Source organism: Hipposideros armiger, unplaced genomic scaffold (genome assembly GCF_001890085.2).
Source record: "Hipposideros armiger isolate ML-2016 unplaced genomic scaffold, ASM189008v1 scaffold_228, whole genome shotgun sequence".
Taxonomy (NCBI): domain Eukaryota; kingdom Metazoa; phylum Chordata; class Mammalia; order Chiroptera; family Hipposideridae; genus Hipposideros; species Hipposideros armiger.
The window spans coordinates 445,914-472,325 of NW_017731578.1; the positions used below are offsets into that span (position 1 = coordinate 445,914).

At 45.0% G+C, this 26,412-nt stretch overlaps 1 protein-coding gene across 14 annotated transcripts in view; it reads left to right on the forward strand.

The window, feature by feature from the left end:
- Positions 1 to 26,412, forward strand: part of PPP6R3 (protein phosphatase 6 regulatory subunit 3) — a 125,550-nt gene that overhangs the window by 85,299 nt on the left and 13,839 nt on the right. For 5 of the 14 annotated variants that reach the window (XR_002125372.1, XM_019654681.1, XM_019654693.1 and 2 more), the window contains 8 exons: positions 731 to 846; positions 2,461 to 2,546; positions 9,204 to 9,290; positions 14,269 to 14,366; positions 15,841 to 15,895; positions 16,744 to 16,877; positions 23,902 to 24,023; positions 25,866 to 26,019. Coding sequence is in view for 13 of the 14 variants with exons in the window: in XM_019654681.1 (XP_019510226.1) it covers positions 731 to 846; positions 2,461 to 2,546; positions 9,204 to 9,290; positions 14,269 to 14,366; positions 15,841 to 15,895; positions 16,744 to 16,877; positions 23,902 to 24,023; positions 25,866 to 26,019 (852 nt within the window). In the remaining variant the exon portion in view is untranslated. The remainder of the gene's footprint in view (positions 1 to 730; positions 847 to 2,460; positions 2,547 to 9,203; positions 9,291 to 14,268; positions 14,367 to 15,840; positions 15,896 to 16,743; positions 16,878 to 23,901; positions 24,024 to 25,865; positions 26,020 to 26,412) is intronic. The other 9 variants (XM_019654683.1, XM_019654684.1, XM_019654686.1 and 6 more) reach the window with 5 other exon arrangements.

Consider the following 26,412-nt stretch of genomic DNA (forward strand, 5'->3'; position numbering starts at 1 on the left):
CAGATCAGTCGCCGGCTTCTGGACGGCCGCTCACTGCGGTTGCTGGCTACACCCGGTAGCCCATGGCAACCCACTGCCACAGGGGCTGCAGCCTACGCCGTCGCCGGTGACTTGCCGGTGACTCACGGCAGCCCAGCTCCAGGTTGAGCTGTTGTTCAGCATCTTAGCTGTGGAGGGCAGTGTCACTGGCGCTCATGTGGGATCCGAACTGGGGCCCTCTGGCGTCCCAAGCCAGTTCTTAACCACCATGCCACTCGGCCGGCCCTCAGCAGTTATTTCAACTTGAGAAAAGCCATTAGTAGATAATTATCTCTGTTAATTGGTCAGGATGATTAAAATTGATGTCCTTTAGCAAAATGAACCAGCAGAATCATTACCTTAGTTCCCTACAATCTGTTTAAAGTCTGAAAAATAGTACCACAAAGAGATAAAAAGGAAAGGCATCGATGAATATTTTGGGTTTTTTTTTAAAAGGTAATATGTTTTTAAAGATGAATGGTTGGTTTGTATATTTGAATAAACTTGGTCCCATTGAATGAGGCTACAGGATAATCTTTGAGTAGACAATCCCCCCACCCCCGCCAGGTAATGTGGCATCCGGCTTTTCTGTCCATTGACATCTTCGTGCCTCGGCTTCTAGAATGATTGCTTAAATCCACTGTATTCACTAAGCTGTCTCATCACTCCATCCTATCAGGAACCTCAGTATTTTTCCTTTCCCCCTTGTCAGGGCCGAGGGAGGAAGACGGCATGGCTACATGGGGCACCTGACAAGGATAGCTAACTGTATCGTGCACAGCACCGACAAGGGCCCCAACAGTGCGGTGGTGCAGCAGCTAATCAAAGGTACGTGGTTTACGGAACTGGAATTACATTTTTGTGGGATCAGAGAGGATTTAAGGATAAAGTGGAAATATACATAGCAGTTTTCAAAGTTGTCTGCAGACTTTCTTTAATAATTATCTGGCGATTTGAATGAGGTTTTTGAGAATGTTTTTGAACAATGTAGTTCTTTGCTGTTCTTATTTCTTCAGTCCTGTTGGTGAGCATCGGTGGGCTTGGCCGAGCTCAGCCTACTAGTTACCCACTTCTGTTTTCACAGAGCACTGCTCAGTAACTTGTTCCTTTGAGCTCGAAGTGCTCACAGGCTGGCAGTTGAGCCACCTGAGCTGTAATTACTCTTTTTCTTTTCTTCTGAAGGCCCCTATAGAGCCTATAGACTTGAGTTCCTGTAACTGGGATAGTAAAGCATTGATGAGCATTTCCCCATGTCTCTATTACTAAAATGAGGGACTGGCTCCTAAAGGACGCTCTGTCCTCGCATTTAAATGCAGTCAGCCCAAGGTTACTTGAAAGAGAGTGTGTGGATGCCTTTTGCACTGGCACGAAGGCCACGAGGCTATCTCCTCTAAAACAGGAGAGCTCTGTGTACCAGCGGGTCACTAGTCCCATGACTTACTCTGAATGTGAAAAATCTTTAACCTTTGTAGGACAGAGTTCATTCAGCGTTAACTGGATGAAAACCATTTTCCAATGTATTCTTCTGTTTATCTTTTAAGAACGTTTATGTGTTCAAGAGGCTGTTACCTATCGAATGTGCATTCAAAGCAGAGTTGATGCCCAGTGATGGAAAAATTGGGGCTTGCTCACCTGTAATTTTTGCTTCTTGAGAGGGGTGTAAGCCAGATCATCACAGTATGTTCTTACCAAGGAGAAATGGCCTTGAAGTGTGTGATTGTTTTTTAGATCAGTCTTTGTTTTATGGAAGTTGTCAGGTGGTGCAGGTGGGGTTTGAGGGTGCATGCACGTGTGTGTTTAAATCAGAATTGTCAGATGACAGCTTTAGTGAGGCCTCCAAGATTACAGCTGTAGTTCCATTTTCTCAGAAAAGTGTGTATCCTTTTCTTTAAAATTTCTACAGAAGGATGAATTTCACTATGTATCCATGTATTGGCCTATGACATAGACATTTAGGAAACATTATTTTTGAGCAATTTAAAAAGCCAAACTGAGTTCCATGGGATGTTCTTTGGCCAGATGCTAATCAGAGTATCTCAAGAAAGTGCGTGGGAGCTGATATTTGCAGCATTTCCTAACGTGCATGACCGTGGGAAAAGACGGGTCCCCCCCCCCCCCCCCACCTAAATAAAGACTTACCTTTCTCAGAATAGTTCATTGGAAACACTCATGTTTTCCAGGTTAAGTTTTTATCCAAAATTTTTTTTAAAACTTGTTAAATTCACCGCTGCTAAGGGCTCTTGGCATCAAGTATAGACTCTTGGAGGGGCCATTCTGGTTCCTAAAAGCCCTCAGGGTCATGCTGTGCACGTCTGTGTAGCTCCGGGCCACTGGGAGCTCTGATGAGCCCAGTGAGTGTGCCCTCTTGTGTTACCTGTTGATGTTATTTGTCTGTGGGTAGGTCACTGTAGTGATGATGTTTTTCTTCTTTTTCCACTGAAGATCTTCCAGACGAAGTCAGGGAGCGATGGGAGACGTTCTGTACAAGCTCCTTGGGAGAAACTAACAAGAGGAACACGGTAGATCTAGTAGGTTTTACAAGGTTACATTTCTGTGATTTCAGGGCTCTTAGCCTTTGCCCATTTGTCCGGAAAGATGTGAAAGGTCTTCCATTTGTCCTGGGAATTGTGGGTCAAGGATAAGTCTGTGTTTCTTTACCAAGAAAAGAAGTCAGTGTTCACAATATCCTTGCTCACTTGGCTAGTCAACTCCCAATTCCTGCCTAGGACGACGAAGGGGTACAGAGGAGCCACTGACATCTACTTCACAGTGTATTTAGTTTCCGGTTCCCTCAGCGCCCTGCTCCCTGAGCAGTTCTACCAAACGGCCTGTAGTCTTCCTTTTACTCGGTGGGTTTGTTGCCTTCTGCCTCTGGTAACCCTGGTGGTCAGAAAGACTAAATATTCCTTTGGATATTTTCTAATGTTAACTGAGTTGAGTTGATCTTTGTTTGACCTCATTCCCAGTGGGGGAAATTTTGTAGGTGCCTTTGAAACCCCAGCTTTAAAGTCCTTTTAACAGGTTGGTTCTTTTAGCCAGGGAATAATGGCATTGATAATACATCTTTTTAAATTATATTGGACTTTGGAATGCATTCCTTGTTGTTGTTTCTAACACATTAAGTTTGAAGGTGAGTATTGATTTTTTTTTTTTTTTTAAGGATTGTATTGGGGAATTGGGGGGAGGGTAACAGCGTTGGAGAATCGGGGAAGGGGAACAGACAGGTAGACAAATGGCTGTTTTGTTCTTCAGTCTAGTTGTGGAGGATGTCGCTTCACTGGCCCATGTTGGTATGATCATTGTGCTCTTCCCGGGTGAGGCAGTTGGTCGCCAGTCGTTGGTCGGCCGTTCACAGCGGCTCCCGGTAGCTCACACCGGCTGCCAGCCACTCACGCTGGTTGCCAGCCACTCACATAGCTCACAGCAGCCCACTGCAGCCCTGCTGCAGCCTACGCCATCGCCGGCGACTCACAGCAGCCCAGCTCCAGGTCGAGATGTTGTTCATCATCTTAGCTGTAGAGGGCAAGCATCACTGGCCCTCAATGTGGGATCCGAACCGCAGCCCTGCTGCTCAGAGCTGGCGCTCCCAAGCGAGCTCTTAACCAGCTGAGCCACTTGGCGGGCCCTGATTTTGTTTTTAAAGATGTGGAAAAGCATTTCCTTTTGTCAGCACATGCTAGCTAATAGTGGAGGTCATGGCCTTGACTCCACTGGGAAGTAGGTGTGTCAGGCATTTAACTCTATATTTGAAATTCAGCAGCTGCAGTCTTGAATTTCTAATAAACAGTAACTGTTAGGCAGTCAAGTGTCTGGCAGCCTTATCTGTTCAGATAAGGCTGAATTTAGAAACAGGAGGGAAACAGGCTGAGGCAGCTGGGTCATCCTGAGTCATAGCCTGAAGGGCCTGTCGCCTCCACTTTGTAGATTGTCTAAGAAATTTGGTTGTCTTTTTCTAGACTCTTAACAGGTTGGTGGGGTAATGGCTTGTTAAGATGGGTATAATGATAAAATTAGTAGGTATTAGAAGTTGGAGGAATTGTGAAGTTGAGAGATAACTATAAAAATGGACCTGTGTGGGACTACTTAATTGAAATAGATCTAATGGCCCTTTGTGCCCTCGTGTATTATAGCCCAACAGAAAAACAAATTCCCTTTCACAGCCCTGAGTCATCAAAGAAGGGCTAAGTAATTTTTAATGAATGTATATCACCAACTGTAGACTGTTTTTTCTCCCAAATTGGTCAAAATTCTGGGTAATCAGGGTTTTATTGTAGGGTGAAATTGCTCTCTCATGCTATTAAATTGAACCATTTAATTGTAGAGGCCCCCATGTTGATTCCTTGTTAAAAATGCAGTCAAGGCGATCTCCTTTAAGAGGATTTTTGTCTTGTTTTTATTTTTTTTTAAAAGGAATATTTAGGAATATTCTGAGTTTGAGGGGGGAACTTCTTTTAAAATTATCCTTTGACTTCATAGGTAGAAGTAAAAAAATGTCCAGTTAAACTTGTTACCAGGAATTTTTAAAAGCCTCTTTATCTTTGGTAAGTCAGGCAGATTTCTCTTGGGAGCAGTTCTGTAGAAAGACGGACTTCATTGTAATTCAGACGACACTTTGCATGATGCGTCAGTACCCGGTGTGTGACTGTAAATCTTAACTGTTATACCCACGTGGAGGAGTTCCGTCATGGCATACGGAGTCACATGCGGCCTTTTGGGGTCAGACATCTAGATGTAACACCTGTGCTGACGCAGAAATTTTCCTGGGCTCCACCCACCACCACTCACAGAAGCGCAGTTTTTTGCCCATGCACTTTCTGCCACTGTACTTGGACCACATAAATAGTCGACAGTAAAACAAAGTAAGAAGTCAGCTTGTACTACAAAAGGGGTTAGATTTATAGAGCCATGCTAATGTTGATTTAGCCCCACTCTATAATTTTGGTTTTTGTTGAGACTTTCAGGTGGCTCCCAAGACATCATTAGTTCCTTGGTCCCAAATACCCAGTACTAAAATACCACCTCCCTTAAGTCCTTTGATGGGGAGCTTTGTTTGTAGTATTTTTAGGGATACAGATGTTCCAGGTTCTTAAGGATGCTTCCACATTAGTGCTAGGTCACCAAGGAGACTTAACTGCAGCCCCCAAGCTCTTTGTTTTTCTGCCCAGAATGTTTCGGGCACTATCCCAGTGGGGTTGGGTACCACGTTCTGTTGTGAGTGTTATAAACAGCACTTGGTAAATGCAGTGGGTCTTGCACAAGTGGCAGTCAGGAGTGCCCACACGTGTAAGGCAGTGCGAAGTCCAAATCCAAGTATTTCCCTTCTAATGGCTTAGGCACAGTTCTCACTGAAATGGGCGATTAGGTAGTAAATTGCTTATTCCTGTTCCCTCCCCAAATAGCTTAGCTTACATGCGCTGCCTGATTTAACTGGTTTAGGTTGGCTCGGCTGGGTACCTCCCTGGGATCATTTTGGGTGTATTCACAGGACTTGAGTCCACCTGGAGCTCAGCACCAATGCTTGTTGTGTTACTCTGGCCCGTTCTTATTTTCTAGTCCCAGCAAGGATTTGTTCACTTCTACACCAGACACTTCCCTGTCCGTCCTGCTGGCTGTGGGTCCGAGGACTTGCTCCGTTATGTAGGATAGGCTGTGCCAGCCCCAAGCTCCTGTCACTTCTGGGACAACATTTCAATCATACACACCCCACCCTCCATCCCCAGCTCTGAAGTACTTTCCTCTTTCGATCCATCGTTCCAAAGTATATGCACAGCAGATTCATATGTTGTTTATGCTTTTGTGTTGGGAGTTTATTATGAATGAAATTTAGTGTTTGAATTACATCCAGAGACCTCTACTTTGACTAAGCCCCCCAACAAAAAATTGGTAAGGATTTAGATAGTTACGCTTAGATAACATAGGAAATGTATTTATGCTGACTTTGGAAAATTGAGTTTGATTTATTCTTTACCTTCCTCTCCAAGGGAGAAAGTGTTTTAAAAGTATTGGTGCTGCTTTTCCATCACTGATGAGACAGGTTATGGAGGTTGTGTGTGAATTGCCAAGAGGTCCAGCAGGTTCTGGTGGGATCTCTGAGAGTTCATGTTTCTCATCAGCCTGGGTAAGGTAGGTGCCGGGGCCCAGAGCCAGAGCAGGACCACACAGTAGTGAGGGGCGAGAGTCTGTAGCTGCCACGTCTAACTCAGAGCTTAAGTCCTGTTTGTGGCTTTCCTTAGCAACCCGATCAGCAGAAATGAGGAAAGCACTTGTTTGGTTTTCTTCCTATAATAGCAGTTAATAAAACAAATTTCATGAAAGATGGTGACACCTCAAAAGCATTTTTTCACTGAAGCATCAAGAATGTACTTAGAATATATCTATCTTGGCAATAGTGTTCTTATGTAATTGTTACTTTTTTAAGGTTATGCGTCTGTTCTCACTTAGTGATTTATTTGTATTCATTAATTCAAAAGTATTTGAATGGCTACAATGTGTTTAGTATCAAGGACATTGTACTAAACAAGACTGGCAGAAACCCTTGCCTTGATGGAGATGGAGAAAAAAATAGGTGTATCAATCCCAGGGGAGGGAGTCAGGGGATATTGGCTGCGGCTGCGTGACTTAAAATTAGGCCGTCTGGGAAACCTCACTGAGAAGGTGACATTTGTGTAGAGGCTTACGGGACGGGGGTGGTGAACCAGAGGCCCGAGGTTGGGCCGTTCCCCATGTGTGCAGAGCCTAGCACATAGTCCCAGAGCAAGCGAGGGAGAGAACAGGACGTGAGATCTGAGAGACTCTGCAGGCTAGATCTCACAGCTTTTAGTCCACGGCAAGCCCCTGGGTTGTGATCTTAAGACAACAAGCGACTAGGTTTGGAACTAAAAAGTGGCATAATATGATGTACATTTGAATGATGTACGTTGTGGCTGCTGGTTGAGAATAGACAAAGGTGGGGCCAGGGTTGCATCAGGGGACTAGTTAGCTAGCTGCCCGATAGATAGAGCATTAATCCAGACGAGAGGTAATGGCCCAAGGGAGGTGGTATGGACCTGATGAGAAGGGGTGTGAGTCGAGGATATATTTTCACAGTAGCGCGGACAGACGTGCGTGGGACAGAAGAAACAAGATGACTAAGATTTTAGCTGAGGAAGAAGAAGAATGGAAGTGGTATTGACTAAGCTGGAGATGCCTCAAAAGGGAAGTTTAGAAGGTTAGCTCAGGGACTCGGTGGGTACATCTGCATGATGAACTAGTGGGATTCCAGTTAGCGAGTTTTCCCTCGGGGGTAAATTAAATGGTCTTTTTAGCTCATCATATTAAATCAGTATCACCACACCTTTCAGTAACAAAATTGCAAAGGTGTACATGAATTGTGTTATTAACAATAACTTTCTAAAACAGTAGTTTCTTTTTGGAGAAAAAAATTATTTTAAGCACCTCCCAGAATTGCTTTGAGGATACAAGTTAAGGAGACTATATAAAGGGGTCACAGTGTCTGACAGCAGTTGCCCAACAAAAGCTACTTTCTTTCTCATCTTTAATGAGCAGATAAAATCTTATTTTGTAGCAAAAAGTAAAAGTATGGATGAGGATACATCGGATCCTATTTGAACTTAGACAACAAGACATGCCAGGGGTAGCCAACCCTTTCTGTTCTCTTATTTGGCTCATGTAGCATGCTCTTTGAATTGTCTAATTCTGTACTCCACCATGGGGTTGCACCCCTAAAACACACACTGGCTTCATGTGACTCTTGCACTAAGCCTACCAGCCACATAGCCCAAAGCTCTTCTAAAGCCCCTGCAGTGTGCTCACTTGACCCATCCTTGATAGCAATGGGCAGCTGCCATGACCCAGCAGCGTCCCGCCGCCTCAGCCTCCTGCAGGGGCCGGTCCCCACCTCCTCCCCACTAGCTCCTAAAGCTGCAACTGACGGACTGACTGACACTGGCAAGCAGGTCCCCTCCACTATCGCAGATCCTGCGTCTGATTTCATCAGGCCAGCTTCTCTGTTAAAGTGAGTGTTTCTCCAGACCAGAGGGAGGATGGAGACAGAGTGCCCTGAAGGGCTGGGTCACTCACGTGGGCTCAGGGTCTGTACAAAGACGGTCAGGCAGAGAGGAAGAGATGCATTCTCTTCAGGATGTGATTTACTCGGATTTTCCCAAGCCGCACCACACAGACCTTTTTAGGTTCTGCTTTGGGCTTGAACCAGTGCTGGAACCTCACAAAGCAGAGTGGCCTGTTTCTCTGACTCCAGCCTGACAGCACAGCTTCAAGGGGTGGCGGTAATGGCCACTGTCCCCCCCTGGTGACAGTGGTCTCTGCCCGCAACACTTCTACGGAAAGTACAGGAAGAAAAACTCAGAAAACGCAGTGTAAGTGAGCCTCAGAAGTTTCCTGCTGGTTACTAGAATGTATTATATAGACAGTTCATTTATAGTACTTGCTATATAGCAATTATTGCTATTAGTGCTATACTTAGTCATTTGTGTATCGTTTCTAATTGTTAATACACTTCCCCTAACACTGTGTGACATTTCTGAATTAATAAAAATCACTTACCATGAATTGGTGAGTAGTTCATGTTTGTGTTTTTGCTCAATTGAATGTGAGTTGGTTGTAAGTTCTGAGGGCAGGGGTACATTTTAAGGGGCAGAAGATTTGGGGTCTTTTTATGAGCTGGAGAGTATTAACTCAAGCCACAGACTGCTTTTCTTAGAGTGGGTAGGAAATGCAAGAATTTCAAGTGAAATGCTTATATTTAGACCTGACCTTTCTAGTGGCTCATTAGTAATTCCTGGGAATTGCAATTTTAGCCTTCAAGCATGGCACATATAAATTATATTTTATCTGAGCCATTCCACTGCCTTACCTTTGTAAGCATTTAATTGGCGATAACTATCAAAATCACTTGAACCGAGTAACTCTGGCCCATTTTCTAGTGATGCTGGTGATGAGTGAAATGACCACATGTGGGCTACAGAGGGCAGGGCGCCAACCATCTGGTTAGGGGGCGTGCACCCCAGGATATTGGGCGGATTTTACAACTTGACTGTCACTTAGTTCTGTTCTTCTTGTTGTTACACATTGAGAGAAAAAGTAAATGTGATTTTTCCATTAAAATGCTGATGCAAATGTCCAAAACGTTTTATGTTAAATAGTCTTTTACATTTTTATGCATATAGGTTACAACCTGCCATATTCATTCATCCAGTGATGATGAAATTGACTTTAAAGAAACGGGTTTCTCACAGGACTCTTCTTTGCAGCAAGTGAGTCATGCCTAAAGCTTTGCTTTGCTTTTTATTTTCATTGCTTAGCCCAGTTGCCGTTTACGAATCAGCTTTAGAGTCAGATTGTGTTAGGATGTGATTTGGGGTCACTTAGGAAAAGCATGCAAACAGAAACTGTTGGATAGTGAGAGGAGGGTTGTGTTGATTGTATTTCCAGGGAATTTCACGCCTGCTAACGATGGTGAATGGGGTCAATTTTCAGGAGCTTTGAATGGCCTGAACAGTTCAGGAGGCGCCTCAGACATGTTCTTTGTGCAAACCTTTACAATAGTTGAGTTGTTGCCTAAAGCCTCCTGTATTCGAGATCTGTGGTGAGAACTGGAACAAGGCCTTTTTAATGTCAGTGAGAGTAATTTTCACAAATATCCCTGGACCAAATGGCTTACATGTTTCTAATTTCCTTAAGGTCTTCTAAATTGAGTTTTAGTGGAAGCAATTCATTGCCACCCTATCCTGCCCCCAGATTTCTCTCCGTTTACCAGCTGCTTGTAATCTTTGTTGGGGGGGAAACGGGATATAGAAATAAACGTGCTGATCTATTATCCATTGGTGGTCCTTGGAGGGGGGACAAATGATTTCACTGTCTCAACTGGGTGTCAAGTTTGGGAGCTAAAAACAGAAGCCCTTTTCAGAGTTATCAGCACTTCTTATGGAGACGTCGTTCTCAGTCAGGACCAGGGCTTGGTGCAGCCGTGGATTTGGTGCCACAACAGAAGTAACGTAGCCACCTTCCCGCCTGGCACCGAGCGTTGCTTGGCTTCTGTTTTCTCAGCCTTTACCAGGGCCAGTCTGAAGCGCCTGATGACCACGCAGGCCTGTCTCTGCACCCTGGAGACTGGCCTGCTCCAGCGTAGGCCTAGCGAGGCACCTGCTTGGTTTGATGCCAAGGAAGGCAGTTGAACGTCTGCATTTGCAGTATAGTCTGAAGGAGCGTTTCAGCACGAGGCTGGCTTCTCTTCTGAGTCTTGACACTGCTGCCCTTGAAGCCAATCCCCCGAGGTTAGGGGCAGGGAGCAGCCATGGGGGGTGGGGGCGCCGGTGAGCAGCTGGGCCTCCTGTAGCCTGCAGCAGCCCCTCACTGCCACCCTCCTGCCTTGGCAGCTGTTCAGCAGCACTGGCTACCCAGGTTGCCCTCGGGGCTCCAGGCAGGCCTTTCTGGATCCCGGAGTTCTCTGGCGCTGTCCTAGGAAGCACCGGCAACAGCTGTGTGTCCGGGAGCACCCGCAGAGTGCAGAGATGGTCCACTTAATCTGGGGAGCACTGAAGTGCCGTACAGTGCTCCACCCTACAGTGGAGCGTGATGTGTGAAATGAAAATGATCAAGGTGATTGTGTACACCTGTTGAAATAGCTTTAAGAAGAAGAGTGCCCTGAACATCTATTTGTAAATAAACCAATCAACTTGGGACTTTAGGCTACTGATCTAATCAAGGAGTGGTTACACTTAGGTGTGTGGAAAGTGGATCCCCGCTTCTCCTGAAATCTGGTCCCAGGGCTTGTAGCTATTCTGGGAGACTTCTGGCATTTTTTTTGGTTTGACTGACTGCTAATATGCAAATGAAGCCACCCAGTCACAACTGCCTCAGTAACAGCTCTCAGCAGGCTTGTTCCTGTGGGTTTTCTCCACTTTGTGTAACCCTCTAAAAAAGTAGGAAAAAGAACTGTTCTTTCTCAGTTGACAGGCTTCTGGTAAACTTCCCTTTGCATGTTTAAAACCAATTGTGGGTCATTTTGAAAATAAGAAAGAAACTCCAAAGCATTTTTTTCTTTTTCATTTGAGCATACAAGTCTAGGTTAATTTAGTTCAGAGCTCTTTTTAGGTGAATGAGAACTTCACGTTCTCGTTCACATTTGAAGTTAGGTGTGATGTTGGTCAAGTCCCAAGTGTAGAGAGCTTAGGGCAGGTCACTTGACAAGGTTGTCTGACCATGTCACTCACCGAGGGGCCCTGTTTGGCTCAGAGAAGAGAACACCCCCCAGGTTTTGTGCCCCTGCCCGTTCCATGTGGCCTCGCACCCCTGCCGGCTTCCTCCCCTCTCCTTGTCACCGCCTAACAGAGATGTGGGGCTGAGAAGGCCTTTCTCTGGAGTTAGGGCTGCCCCCCACAGATGGGCCCTAGAGTACTGATCCGACCACCTCCCCCAGCCCTCCTTGCAGACAGTCTTGTCCATAGGCAGGCAGGTCAGGCACAGGAGGTGGACAGGGAGAGCCTGGTGCCCTGGTGACACCACCAGAGAGATTTGCTTAATGAAATGGGGCGGTGGGGGGCTCGCTTCTCAGTGACTTAAATAGTCCCCGGCTTTGGCTAGATGCCAGTTCTGGGAAGTGTGGGGGTTTTGTTTTGTTTTTCTAATTTAAGTAATTAAAAATTTTCAGTAATTACACAGCCGTACAGTGCTTTCCAGATTTGGATTTCTCAGGGTCCACAGACTTATTGTGTAGCTTTACATAAAATGCAGCAACAGTCTCCACTCCTGTGGGGTTAGTAGCCTTGATAGCTTTCTTAGTAATAAGCAGGTTTGAAACCTGAAATTCTTTCTTAGTTTGTATCCTAGAAGGTATAATAGACTCAGCACTAAGAGGACTGCAGTTCCTTGGTTTTCTTTTTCCTCTGTGCTGTTGGCCGGAGGTTAACTGTGTCGGTCAATTGTGACATAATCTCCATGGACAGACAGACAGACAAATGTGTGTGTGCATTTGTATGTGCATGTGTATATGTATACAGTTGGCCCTCTGTATCTATGGGCTCCGCATCGGTGGATTCAGCCACTGCTGATAAAAATATTCTGGAAAAAATAGACAAAGCTTCTGACATGCACGATGTAGCTGGGCCCACAGTGGGTCTGTTCTGAACATGGACAGACTTTCTCTCACTCTCCCTAACAGCACAGTATAACAGAGGTTTCCGTAACAGGTACACTGTATTTGGTATTGTGGGAGACCCAGAGGTGACTCGAAGCACATGGAGGCTGTGGGTACTCTTTATGCAGATGCTCCCCACAGTTTCATATAAGGGACTGGAGCACCCTTGGGTTTTGGTACCTGAGGGGGCCCTGGGACCAGCCCCCTGTGGATACGACTGTGTGTACGTGTCTGTGTATATTCACATGCACATTTATAACACATTTAGTGTTTGCATTCTGTTTATGAAACATTTAAAAGAATTAAAATGTTACTTTTGGTAACATTTTTTCCCTTTTAGCCCAAAAGATTTATAATATGATCTCTAGAAGTACAAAATCAAAGGGGAAAAAAAGAATCAAACCAAACAGTTGAGAGGGACCTTTTCCCTGTGTGACCAAATGTCCAATCTGAGTAGTCAGAGCCTGGCTTATGCTGCTCATTCAGAAGGATGACTCCATCACCTTTACTACATCTTCAGAGTTACCGAGCACTCCTGTTACCTTATAAAAGGTAAAGCTGCAATTCAGGGAGTTGGTTTCTTTCTTTTTGGTTTAATGAATATGAATGTTCCATATCATATTTTCCATTCCTGTGTCCAAAACTCAGCCCAGCCTCCTAGAACTTGTGCCTCCCCTTCTGTCCACCCAATTCCCGCGGCCCAGCCTCGGTGTGCCTGACGGCACGCCTGCCAGGCCATGCTGGCCCCATGCCCCATGTGCTGTACGGCCTCATCCCTGGGCAGGAAACGGGACAGCAAGGAAGTGTGAGCGTGAACAGTGGTGGCGGTGGGTATCCTGAGTTAGAGAAAAGTGAGGTTTCAGCGCTCCGTACACCAGATACAGCTTGTCTCAGACCTGAGGAAAAGATGCCTTCCAAAGCCAAATATAAGGTTTATTTTTAATGATGCCCGCTTGGGTTATCCATGCCATATTCCCTGCCACCAGGATGAGCCATCAGGGGGGAAGGGCAGGCACGTCTGCAGTGTTCCTCTGTGGGGGGGTCTGTGGGCTCCGCTCCGGGAGAACCGAGGACGAGGCAGCTTAACATGGCGACAGCCGCCTCCCTCTCTCCCAGCAAGTGGCCTCAAGAGCGAAGCCTTTAGTTCAGCCACCGGTCACTGCTCATGTCCCTTGGATGAGGCTTACCTGCAGCTGAGAGTGGTGTCATCTGTCCACGGGCAGTACACACATTGTTGCCTGTCTCCGGATTTATTGTTTGGGGTTAGGCTGAGGAGTCCTACTTCCTTATCGTCTTACACTCTTCACTCCTGATAGATAACGTAGGATGCATCCCCGACTCACCTGCTCCTGGGTCTGCTTGTTCTCTTAAATTAGAACACCAGCGTTTCTGCGGAGTCCCCCATTCCTCCCCTGAGAAAACCCAAGTGAGCTCGGTGCTCTCTAGAAATGGCGTAGGAAACAGTGATGTAGGCTTTTCAGAGTGATTTTGGGGCAGTGGTAAAACGGGCTGTCCTCTCAGGCAGGTAGGCCATAAGTTACTCCTATCATCTTACAACCTCTAAGACTTACTTAAAGCCTTTTCTATAATAAGAAAATGAAGTGTCGCTGAACGTGTGCTTGTAGGATGGTGGTGGTGATGGTCTTTCTTCCTCTGCCACTGTGTTGCTATAGTGATTGGGGGCGGGGAGGTGCAAGGGAGGTGGGGGTCACCACTTGTTGTTGGATCTTAAGGATAAGGTTGGTTGTGTCCAGAGGTAACTGATAAACCGTATGATTTCAGACTGTCACATGTCACTTGATCACCTCTTTGAACTAGACAACCCAGACCTCTCTCTAAAGATAGGACAGAGTGGTCACTTAACATTTCTAACAATGACATGTGCATTAGAATGACTTGTGGACCAAATTCCAAACAGTTCCTCTTTTGGGGTAAATTGTGTCTGAAATTATTTGATCTTTTTTTTAGAAAACACACCAACTTTTTAAGCCCTATGGCTAAATAAATAAGATGATTTCTGGAACACAAATGGGCAAATAGTATGTAGAATGTCATTAGAATCATTATGTCACTGTCACTGGTCCTGGGGTTGCCAGGCCTTTTCTGATTATCAGATGCAACAAATGACGTCCAATTTTATTGACCAGTTTGGCTTCAACGATGAGAAGTTTGCAGATCAAGATGACATTGGCAAGTGAGTATATTTTCCTGTTTCCATAATTGTCGTGCACGCCTGCTCTTTGTGAGACACTTTGTGATTGTCCTGGACCCAGGCGTTCCTTTGTCCGGCCTGTCTGGCCCTGGAGACGAGTAGGAATTAGAATGTCTGTCTCCCACTGGGAGGGATTGCTTTGGGGCTTGGCCTCTTTCACAGAGGTTTGTTTTTACTGTTATAGATTTAGGAGCTCCTTATTACTGCCAGTAGCATTATCTAAAGTAATTCATCCTGGAGCATTAACTAGTTTGAGCAAGCAGCCAGGAGGTGTTACAGTGTTCGGGAGCAGCCCCACCCTGCGTGCTTTTTCCTCTAGGCGACTCACTGTAAGGCAGAGGTAGGTTTTTGCAAGAGCCACGCCATCAGAGCACTCACTCATTCTGCAGTCAGGGTCAGAGGCGCACAGAAATGGGGATTGTCAGTGCCATAGAGAACTAAGTGTGGAAGATGTGGGGGTGATCCACAGAAATGACAGCAGCCGGCCTGTCACCTGACCTGCGGGCTGAGAGGTGCTTATAAATAAAGGGTTTATGAGAATGGACTTCGGAATATTGGTGGCTACTCTCATAGGGGACTCCCTGGTGACACCCATGAGCCCCCAGTGTCTGTTACGGTTCCTCCAGTAGTTTGTTGAACGACAGCCGGTGGAGGCTGTGGTCTGTCACCAGTTGTAGCCTAGGCATGGGAGAAGCGGAAAGACCTCCGGCACACTGACTATGCCACACAATGTGCTATGGGCACGCTGAGCCGCAGGCTTCACAGTCACGGCGCGAATTGAAGGCTGTCAGCGGACCTGAGATCCAGAGAGAGCAGGAACTGTCCACGTGGTGTGCCTGTACCCAAGGGGTGCTCGGCCCCGAACCCGCAGGCTCGCCTGTGGACTCGCACTAAATGTTAGGAGTCCACAATGTCTTTGAAACTTGCACTGGGTCCTTGGAATATGGTCCATTAGAACAGATCTTTTAAGGATGATAAGATAGCCCCATCTACTCAAAAATCATGTTTACTAGGCTGTGAATCCTTTTACTCCCTCCTTTCTTCCTGGTGATGCCTTAGAACAGCACGAGATTTGCGGGCTGTGTGTTTTATGTATGAGTGTGGCTGTACCTGGAGAAAGCTCCATGTCTGACAGCTGCTGTGTGCTTTTTCATGTTTTGACTTGTTTCCTGTTCGCCAATGACCTTTTTCCTGGTCATGGTCGTTTCCGGGGATGTGAAAAGCCTTTCATAGGACGGCTTTGAGGGTGTTCATTGTGTCTCAGAAGGCCTCCCCATTTTACACAAATTGCTTAATACCACAGGAGGAGGTGTCATTTAATGCAAGCAAGGTGTTTGTTTTTTTAACTTAGATGTTAATGATAGTGTAAATACTCAAAATCTGGAAAATTTCACAAATACTGATTCTGTGAGTCTATAAATAATTAACTATTCCTGCACTTGTATTTTGTTTACAGTGTTTCTTTCGATCGGGTATCAGACATCAACTTTACCCTCAATACAAATGAAAGTGTAAGTATTAATGTTGCTACCAGGCATATGAGAGATGGACCAGTGGGAACTGTTCAGTCAGGCCGTGCGTGATGCCGCGTGCACTGGGCCCTCCACCGAGAAACAGCGTCCTACAGCGCTGAGTAATCACCCGCTCACGTGACCTGCCTGGCAACTGTTTAAGATGTGGCAGAGCTAATAAAACCAGGGTCACTCATGATTGCGGTGTAGACACTGAGCTTCAAGGAGTGCGGTTTGACTCTAGCTTGCTGCCTTTGAGGTCTGCTGTATGGCAACAGGATAGAAACTTGGGCTAGGTCAGGGCCAGCCTTCCTCTCATCCCCAGGCAGTTCTGAAGCACCAAGGCCTGTTGGCCACATCAGCAGATGGTGGTGTAGTGTGTCATTCCAACCTTGAATGGGCACAGGCTTGCTTTCTGTGCAGATTGGCATGACAGACCACTGGTCTGTGTGCTGACATGATTAGGTCGGGCTGCAGCTGGACAGGTGCTCATCACAGCTTAGCTGGACTGGTCACAGCACAGGAGGCTGCTTTTCCTGTTCAGGCAGAGCGGAGACCGCATGACAGGTGGGCGGGGCATCGAGGCTGCTAGGCGGAAGTGGGTCTCCAGGATAGTCCCAGCTTCTTGTGGGCGAGTTCTGGGTCCCTCTTACCTAAGCGGGGGAAGGGGGATTCTGGCTGTTGTTCACACAGAGGCTGACATTAGATGCTTACATTTTACCTTAGGATAGAGGATAGGCACCTTTTTTAAAGGAAGTGGAAGGATGCAATGAACATTGGTAACTTTTGGAGAAAAGAACTTGATTTTTAAATCTGTTCTGTTCTTTTCCTCCCTCGTTTCTATGTAGGGAAATATTGCCTTGTTTGAAGCGTGCTGTAAGGAAAGGATACAGCAGTTTGACGATGGCGGCGGCTCTGATGAGGAGGACATCTGGGAGGAAAAGCACATTGCGTTTACCCCGGAATCCCAGAGACGGTCCAGGTGAAAGATGGCTTGTGAAAGCAGTAACGCTATCCAAGCACAAAGCAAATGATTAGTAGAAGTGCGTTGTGACCTGGGGCCCAAAGCTTTTGTGGTGTGGTGGTGATAGGAATTCCCTGGTTAACTTACGTGACGGCTGCCAGTGCTCCTGTCTGCAGTGAGACAGGCGTGGACGAGGTGATCTACTCGGAAATGCTGGCAGGGCTTAGCTGTTGTTCACGAAGCACTGTGACAGCCTCCTCTGCATGGGTCACGATGCCAAGGAATGCAGTCGTTCAGCCTTTGATTAATTGTTCTCTTACCGGTAGTAACAGCAACTGCTGGGTTATGTTTTGGTTGCTATACAGGACTGAAAGTTTCCCCAAGGAGGGAAAAGTTGCTTTTAAAAGCTAATCTAAAAAAAAAAAAAAAAGGAAAAAAAAATAAAATAAAAGCTAATCTAACATGCAGAGACAGTCATGTCAGTTGACACCCATCAGAATCAATCCAGTTTTTGTTTTTTCCTAATTTTTTTTAAGTGTCTCTGTCACAAGAACCTAGATTTGCTTCTGTGCACAGGGAGTTCTTGTCACCTGAGTATCAGAATCTTCACAGTTAGGAGAACAACAGCTGAACTTTAATTTTCATTTCATTTCATATTAATAAGTAACATTTTTCACATGGCATACAATTGGAAGAGAACAGGGTACAGTGAAAAGTAAAACCACCTCCTCCCCGTCTCCCAGCCAGCCGTTCCTCTTGCAGCTAGAGGGCGTCAGCATCGCCTGTTCCCTGCCGATCCGGCAGGTATATCTCTCTCAGGAGTGCTTATTGCTTCAGGTTACAGAAGGCCCCCCAGTGGCTTACCCAGCAGAGGTGTTTTTGTCTCACAGTCCAGAGCTGTTACAGCCACTAAACCTGGCTTCTTTCTTTTGCTCCCACTTTGTCACCTTCTGCATGTTGGTTACTCACCTTTTGATCACATCATAGCTGCCACAGCTCCAGGAACAGACTAAACACTGGTGTTTTCATGGGGATTTATTTTCCTTTTCAAGATCAAACACCAGTCAAACTTGTCTGTCACCCTTTGCTAGGAAATCCTGGTCCTCGTGTTGAGTGAATTCACTCAGTGGCCATTGCCTGGTCACATTTATCCTCTGGAGGCAGACCATCCTCACACACTAAACAGCAATGCAGTCCGTCCTAACAGAGCAAGAGCGTTCAGTATGGCAGTGAAGCGTGTCCTGGAGGAGATGACAGATGACACCCAGAGGGAACAGTGTGATGAGAGAAGGCAGCTTTTTATTATCGAACATCTCTATTGAGGTAGAATTGACACATAGTAAACTGCATTTATTTTAATTATACAACATGATAAGTTTCGACATGTGTATACCTCCATGAAACTGGTATCCCAGTCAACATCATGGATTTACCCGTCACCCACAGACGTTTCCTCATGCCCTTTGGTAACATCTGTGCAACCTGCTCTGTGTTTCTTTAGAATGATTTGTGTTTTTAAAAGTTATATATAAATGAAATCACACATTATACACTTTTGTTTAGCTTCTTTCACTAAGCATAATTATTTTAAGAATCATCCATGTTACGTAACGTATCAAGAGTTCATTCTTTTCTGTGGTTGAGCAGTAGTCCATCAAGTGGATACACTGCAATTTGTTTATTCTTTGGCCTGTTAATGAACATTTGGGTTGTTTCTGTTGGGTTTTCGGAAAAGTCATGACAGATTTTTGCAACGAAAAACAGAAAAAATACGTCATGACTTTTCTGACAACCCAATAGTATTTGGCTGTGATATCACTTGAAACTAGTTTGATAAGTTAAAGATACATACTTATAAACCCTAAAGCAATCACTAAATAACAAAACAGTTAATAAGCCAACAAAAGGAAATTAAATCATTAAAAAAAATCTAAAAGAAGGCAAAAAAATAAAAGGCAGCTGATACAAACAGAAAACTAACAGCAAGATAATAGTATTAAACCTAAGCAACCGCATCACTAATGATTTAAATAATACTAAACAAATGATCCAAAAACTCCAATTAAAATACAGAGATGCTCAGGTTGGACTTTAAAAAAGGTCTAACTTATTCTGCCCGTGTGAAATAATTTAAATATAAAGACAAAAACAAGGGCGGCCGGTTAGCTCAGATGGTTAGAGCGCAAGCCCATAACACCAAAGTTGCTGGTTCGATCCCCACATGGGCCACTGAGCTGTGCCCTCCACCACTAGATTGAAACAACTACTTGACTTGGAGCTGATGGGTCCTGGGAAAACACACTGTTGCCCAATAAAATTTCTAAAAAAAAAAAAAAGATCTACTTTAAAAAAAAAAAAAAAGACAAACGGGTCAAAAGAAAAGGTAGAGTATCTATATTTCAAAGGAAAGGGATAAAGAAAAGGTCATAAAGCGTTCAATTCATAAAGAGGACTTAACAACTCTAAATGTCAATATACCTAATAACAGAGTTTCAAAATGCACAGAGAAAAACTGATAGAACTGTAGGGAAAAGCAGACAAATCCACAGTTACAATCAGATATTTCAACAGTCCTCTCAGCAATTGATAAAACAATAATCAGAGATCAGGAAAGATACGGAACGCTCAAACAGGACCACCAGCCAACTTGACCTACTGGACATTCATGAAGCACTCCACCAGCAGCAAAATATGCCTTTCACGTGTTCATGAAATATTTATTAAACGAGACTATATTTTGGCTATATAAAACAAGTCTCAACAAATTCCAAGGTTTCAAGTCATACAAAGTGTGTTTTCTGACCCCAGTGGAATTAAATTAGAAAGAAATCACAGAAATATATAGAAAATCTCCAAATATGTAGAAACTAAATAACACAAGTTAAAGAAAAAATGAGGGGGGAAATTATGTTTTGAATGCAAAGAAAATGAAAACACAGCATATCAGAATTTGGAGGATACAGCTAAAACAATACTTAAAGGATCATTTTTAGCACTAACTGTTTGCTTTTAAAAAGAAACAGATCAGTGACCTTAGCTTTTACCTTTAGAAACTAGAATGCAAAACAAAAACAATAGAGAAAATCATTGTAATCAAAAGTTCTTTGAGAAGATTAATAAAATTGATATACCTGTAGACAGAATAATCAAGAAAAAAAGAAGATACAAATTACTAATATCAAGAATGAGAGAGGTGACATCACTACAGATTCTATAGATAGTAGCTAAAAGGAAAATAAGGAATTATTATGAACTGCTCTGTGCCAGTAACTGACAACTTAGATGATCTTGGAAAGATACAAACTACCAAAGCTCAGCAAAAAAGGTAATCTGGGGCCGGCTGAGTGGTTCGTTGGTTAAGAGCTGGCTTGGGAGCGCGGGCTGTGAGCAACAGGGCCCCGGTTCGGATCCCACATGGGCCAGTGACGCTGCATCCTCTACAGCTAAGATGGTGAACAACAGCTTGACCTGGAGGTGGGCTGCCGTGAGTGGCCGGCGATAGCGTAGGCTGCAGCCCCGGATGCAGTGGGCTGCCATAAGCTACTGTGATGGGCCAATGAAGCAACATCCTCCACAACTAGGCTGAAGAACAGAAGGACAGCAACTTGTCTGCTCCCCTTCCCCGATTCCCCAATAAAATCTTTATTTAAAAAAAAAAAAATAAGATAACCTGAGGAGTCCTGTGTCTACTATAGAAGTTGAATTTTTAATTTAAAACTTCCCACATGCACCAAAAAACCCCTAGGCCCAGTTGGCTTCTCTGGTGAATTCTACCGAATATTTCAGGAAGAAATTATATTATTTCTATACCAAAGCTTCCAGAAAATTAAAAAGGAAGGCATAGTAGCTACCTAATTCTATGAGGCCCCATCAGTGCAACCTGATACCAAAAGCTGACATTACATTGCATTACAAGAAAAATGACCAGTTATTCTCATGAGCATAGATGCCAAAGCTTCTTTTAAAAATTTAGCAAATAAATGCAATAATAATAGATCATGACCAAGCAGGGTTTATTCCGGGAGTACAGAGTTAGTTTAACATTTGAAAATCAATAAGCATGCAGCTGACTCCAGCATCTATTCCTAAGGATTCTCAGCAAACTGGAGATAGAAGGGAATTGCTTCTACCAGATTAAAACTTCTACAGTAAACCTACAGTTAGCACCATACTTAATGGTAAAGACTCAGTGGTTTCCCCTGAAGATCAGGAGCAAGACAAGGATATCTGCTCTCACCACTGCTTTTCAGTCTTGTGCTAGAGATTCTAGCCAGTGCAGTAAGGCGAGAAAAAGAAAGAAAAAGCATCTATCGATAGATTGGAAAGGAAAAAGGAAAACTAGATTCACAGATAGCACGACTCTGAATGTATAAAATCTGTTGGAATCTACAAGAAGACTAGAACAATTCAGTGGGTTTAGCAAAATTTCACAATACAAGATCAATATAATTATTTCTATATACTGCAACAATTAGAATTGAAATTTATAAACATTTGAAATTGAAATTTACTACTATTCATAGTAGCATCAAAATATTACATGTGTAGGGATAAAACTGACAAAAAGAACAGAATTGGAGGACCAACATTGCCTGATTTCAAGATACAATAATTAAGACTGTGATAATTTAGACGGGCTAGATTAAGGGACAGAATGGAGCCCATAAATAGGTATATAGACCACTGATTTTTATAGAGGTGCCAAGGCAATTAGGTGGGGAAAGGATAGGCTTTGGAACAGATAGTGTTGGAATAGTTGGACGCCGTAGGCAACAAAAATGAACTCAGTCCATACCTTTTACCATTAGTACACATTAACTCAAAATGGATCATAGACCTAAATGTAAAACTAAAAGTTATACTAGAAAGCCTTTGTGACCTTGGGTTGGGCAAAGATTTCTAAGATACAACACCAAAAACACTACGTGAAAGAAAAATTTTAATAAGTTTAAATTCATCAAAATTAAACACTTCTATTCTTCAAAAGGACAAAGCATACATTAGGAGAAAGCATTTGGAAATCGTATATCTGATAAAGGACTTCTAGGAGAATATATAAAGAACTCTCAAAACTCCTATCATAAGAAAAAAGACAATAACCCAGTTTTTAAAATGTACTGAAGATGTGAAAAGACTTCAGAAAAAAAGATAGGTGGGTGGCAAATACATGTGAAAAAAAGCTCCACCATCTTGGTCATTAGGGAAATGCAAATGAGCACCACTGAGAAATGCAAATTAACACATCTGTTAGAAGGTGTTTTTTAGATTGTGATCTACACCTGTAAGCAGAGCCCAAGTGGTGGAGCCCTGATTAGGCAACTTGCTCACAGAGAAGTCTTTGTGTTTTTTGTTTTTGTTTTTTTGAGGTTGTGCAAAACTATTGTATTTACAAAAATGGCACAAAAGTGAATTCAGCAGTCAATGTACATGCATACTTCACATCTTTAACAATAAAGGGTATTTTGCTACAGAACTGAATAAGATTAGCTTCCATGGAAGCTGTTACACACTAGGGTCACATGTGTTACACCAGAATGGGCAAATATTGCCCAGAACTTCAGTTATTAAAGCTGAGACAGGTTTAAGGCCATTCAAGTTCAAGGACAGAAATACAAATCTTTTGGAGCCCCATCTATTTGTTTGAAATATGTGACCGTTCTTCCAGCTTGTGGTCTTAAACTTCTTATTTATAAAATCCAAAAGGAAAACACAGAAGAAATCAATACATAGAGGTTATATTAAATAAGAGTAGGGCCAGCCGAGTGGTGCGATGGTTAGGAACTGGCTTGGGATTCCAGAGGGCCCCGGTTCGGATCCCACATATGAGGGCCAGTGACACTGCCCTCCACAGCTAAGATGCTGAACAACAGCTCAACCTGGAGCTGAGTTGCAGTGAGTCACCGGCGACGGCGTAGGCTGCAGCCCCTGTGGCAGTGGGTTGCCATGGGCTACCGTGTGTAGCTAGCAGCCAGCGTGAGCGGCCAGCAGCCGCAGTGAGCGGCCGTCCAGAAGCCGGCGACTGATCTGCCTCGCCCGGGAAGAGCGCAATGATGGTGCCAACTTGGGCCAGTGAAGCAACGTCCTCCACAACTAGACTGAAGAACAAAAAAGACAGCAACTTGTCTGTTCCCCTTCCCCCAATTCCCCAGTACTGTTCCCATCCCCCCAATTACCCAATAAAAAAACCTTTAAAAAAATTTAATTAACAAAAATAAATAAATAAGAGCAACATACAAACCTATAATGGAGATGAGTTAAAGTCAAAACATTAAAATTGTAAAATTTGCTTGGTAGCTGTTAGGACCAGTCCTACTCTAGAAATTAGGTATAATAATATATACTATTGTTTTCAAGTAGATTAGTCTGTGTAGCTCTCACATGTTCGTTTCATCAGTGTGCTGTTAAGCTAATCAAAACGACACACAGGCACCTTCCCTTAAATACCACACACTGCCGCCACCTGCACAGCTGGCTAAGTGACTCTGAATGAAAGGAAGAAAAAAGCGACACATAACATTAAGGAAAGACAAGGGGAACCAGAAGATGTGTGCAGTGCAGCTCTTCATCAGCCAGCAGGCTTGCCAGCAACAGGGGTGGTTTCCATCGAGGACACGCCCTGTGGGGTGGGAAGGTGGTCAGCAGGGACCGCTGACCTACCCGCGGCTGCAGAGAGGTGGCTTGTTACTCCCTTTTGCTCTAGCCGTCTTGTGATCCCCAGAATCAAAATATTTTTGCCCTTTCTGCAGTCGTTTCCTTAAGAAAGCTGAACCTCAGGACATTTGTCCCAGATGAGGGTGCCCTGCTTCTAATGTCGCTCCTTCAGCTTTCTGTGGGCCTGTCACTTGTCTTCCATTTCCTTCCTCTTTGCTCAGGCTGCCTTGGGGCCTCCCTGTCACCCACAGAGCGAAGTCTTAATGAAATAGCAGGTGTGATTCAGTTCAAGTGCATGTGATTCTTTATTGTTGGAAGAACTTGAGAATTTTCTGGATTTAGCTGGTGCCCAATAGGCAGCATTAAATATTTCGGTCCCTGTTTTCCGTAGCTCGGGGAGTACAGACAGTGAGGAAAGTACAGACTCGGAAGAAGAAGATGGAGCCAAACAAGACTTGTTTGAGTCCAGCAGCGCCAACACGGAGGACAAGATGGAGGTGGACCTGAATGAACGTGAGTTGCCTTACTCTTCCATGTTGCTGTGTGTTGGGAAATAGGGAAACTGGTCCCAGTGTCTGAGGTGACGTCTGAGGGGAAAGTTAGGTGAGACACCTGTGGTCATTTGACCCGGCCTAAGGGAAGGTGCAGGTTACACCTGTGAGGGAGCCACACCGCTTTCTGGGTGGACGCCCGCGCTGTGCGTGGCTGGAGGACACTGCCGCCCTCTGGGTGCGGTGGTGCTAACGGGGACAGACCGTGGGTTGTGGAAAGATGAGGAAATACTGTGACGTGAAGCATCGTGAGTGCACCAAGCCAGAGGAAACACCTTGAAGCTTAAACACTTTAAAGTAGGTTTCTCAGAGTTTGTTTATGTTACTTGTAACCCTAAAAGTTGTCCAGTGAAGTGCTTTTTTATGTCCTGCTGCTTGCTGAGAAGGCTTGCGGTAGCTGGCCTGTCACAAGCGTTGTTAGCATCTGAGATTTTCAAGCGTCCCTGTGTCGCCCCTTCTTGGTGTCCGTGGAGCCTTGCCACACTCATCCAGATTGAAGGGCAGGAAGCACAGAGCAAACCCTAATTCAGACCTACTGTGTGCGGGCCCTCATTTAATCCTCAGTGGAACTTGCTTCTGACACCAGACGTGTGCTTTTCCCACAGACCAGTGTCCCGACACCAGCTGGGTGTCCTACGGTTCAGTCAGATACTTCTCTCCACGTGGAGTAGCACAGACCCCGCAGGTGAGGGGCTCAGCCCCGCTTCGGATGCCGGTCAGGTGCAGGCCTCCGGTCCTTCCGACCCAGCGGCCGTAAATCGGGAGTTCCTGTGACCACTTGGGTTCAATTATTTGCTGAAACAGCTCACAGAACTGAGAAAAGAGCTTTACTTACTGTTACCAATTTATTACAAAGGATATTTTGAAGGATACAAACAAACAGCCAGATGAAGAGATGACTAGGACAAGGTCTGGAAGGGTCCTAAGCACGGAGCTTCTGTCCCCTGGAGTGTGTGACGCACCCCCTTTGGTTCACCATCCCAGAAGCTCAAACCCCTACAACTTGGGTTTTTTATGGGGCCTTATTAAGTAGTCATGATTGATTGAAGCACTGACCGATAATGAGAGGCTCAGCTTCCGTCCCCTGTACCCTCTTAACAGGTTGGGGAGGGGCCGTGGGCTGGGGATGGGGCTGAAAGACCCAACCCTCAATCCCATGGCCAACAGCCCCCATCCTGAGGCTGTCCAGGAGCCCCCAGCCAACTCATTAGCATACAAGAAGAAACAGATGGCGGGGCGATCAAATAGTGTTTATAGTGTGTCCCAGGAAGCCTTCCTGTTGTCTGTGCAACACTGGAAAGTACAAAGTGGGGCCAGGTGTGGACTGGGAAACATCATGGTATCCAGTTGACTGCAACTGAATAGCCAACAGTTATTTCTTTTTAATAAACTTTGTTTTGGAATAATTTCAGATTTACAGGACAGTTGCAGAGATTGTAGAGGGATTGGCTTCCTTCACCTGTCTTCCTCCCAGTGTTGTTATAACGTTGTACATTTGTCAAAACTAAGAAATTAACGTTGGCATATTCTCTTGTGTCACTTCACGTCCTTGTGAGATTTTCTGCTGGAAAAAAAATCTTAGAAGTGGGGCCTGCTAAGGGATCAGAGGAAACATGCAGTTTTGTAACAGGACCGATGTTGTCACATTGCCCACTCGCACCCTTCCCTGTCAGCAGTAGATCAGAGTGCCCTTTTTCCCGCAGTGCCCATCATTTTATCAGTGCAGACCTGTTTCTGAAAAATACTGTGTTCCGTAAAACTGGGGAAGCCGTCTCAAAATGAAACTCCTCCCTCTGTTTAACAGCACCCAACTGGTCAGCCAACTTTGACGTCCCCATGGAGACAACCCACGGTGCTCCCCTAGACTCTGTGGGATCCGACGTCTGGAGCGCGGAGGAGCCGATGCCGACTAAAGAGACGGGCTGGGCGTCCTTCTCGGAGTTCACGTCTCCCCTGAGGTGAGCACATGTGCCCAGCTCTCCAGACCTCACCATAGGAGAACTGGGGATGGCCTGTGCTTGCTGTCGGCAGTTTGTCACCTTAATTTACCACTGAGTTGAGTATAGTGCCTCAAGATGAAAAATCAACAGGAGGGAAATAGTGGCACAGCTCTGAGTTACAAGAGAAACAACCGTCATCCCCCTTCTTTCATGCAGGGCGAACTGAGAGGGGGTAGGTGGTGAGCCACGTGGCCTGGGAAGACGTGGCCTCGAGAAGCTACTTGGCAGGATGCTGATGAAGTTGGCATCTCGCAGGGCTTCTCGGGCCTCACTGGAGCTGTCGGGGCAGGAGTGAGGAGATTCGGAAAGAGGGGAAGCCAGAGAACTGCCAGGCACCTGTGTGGAGCGGGC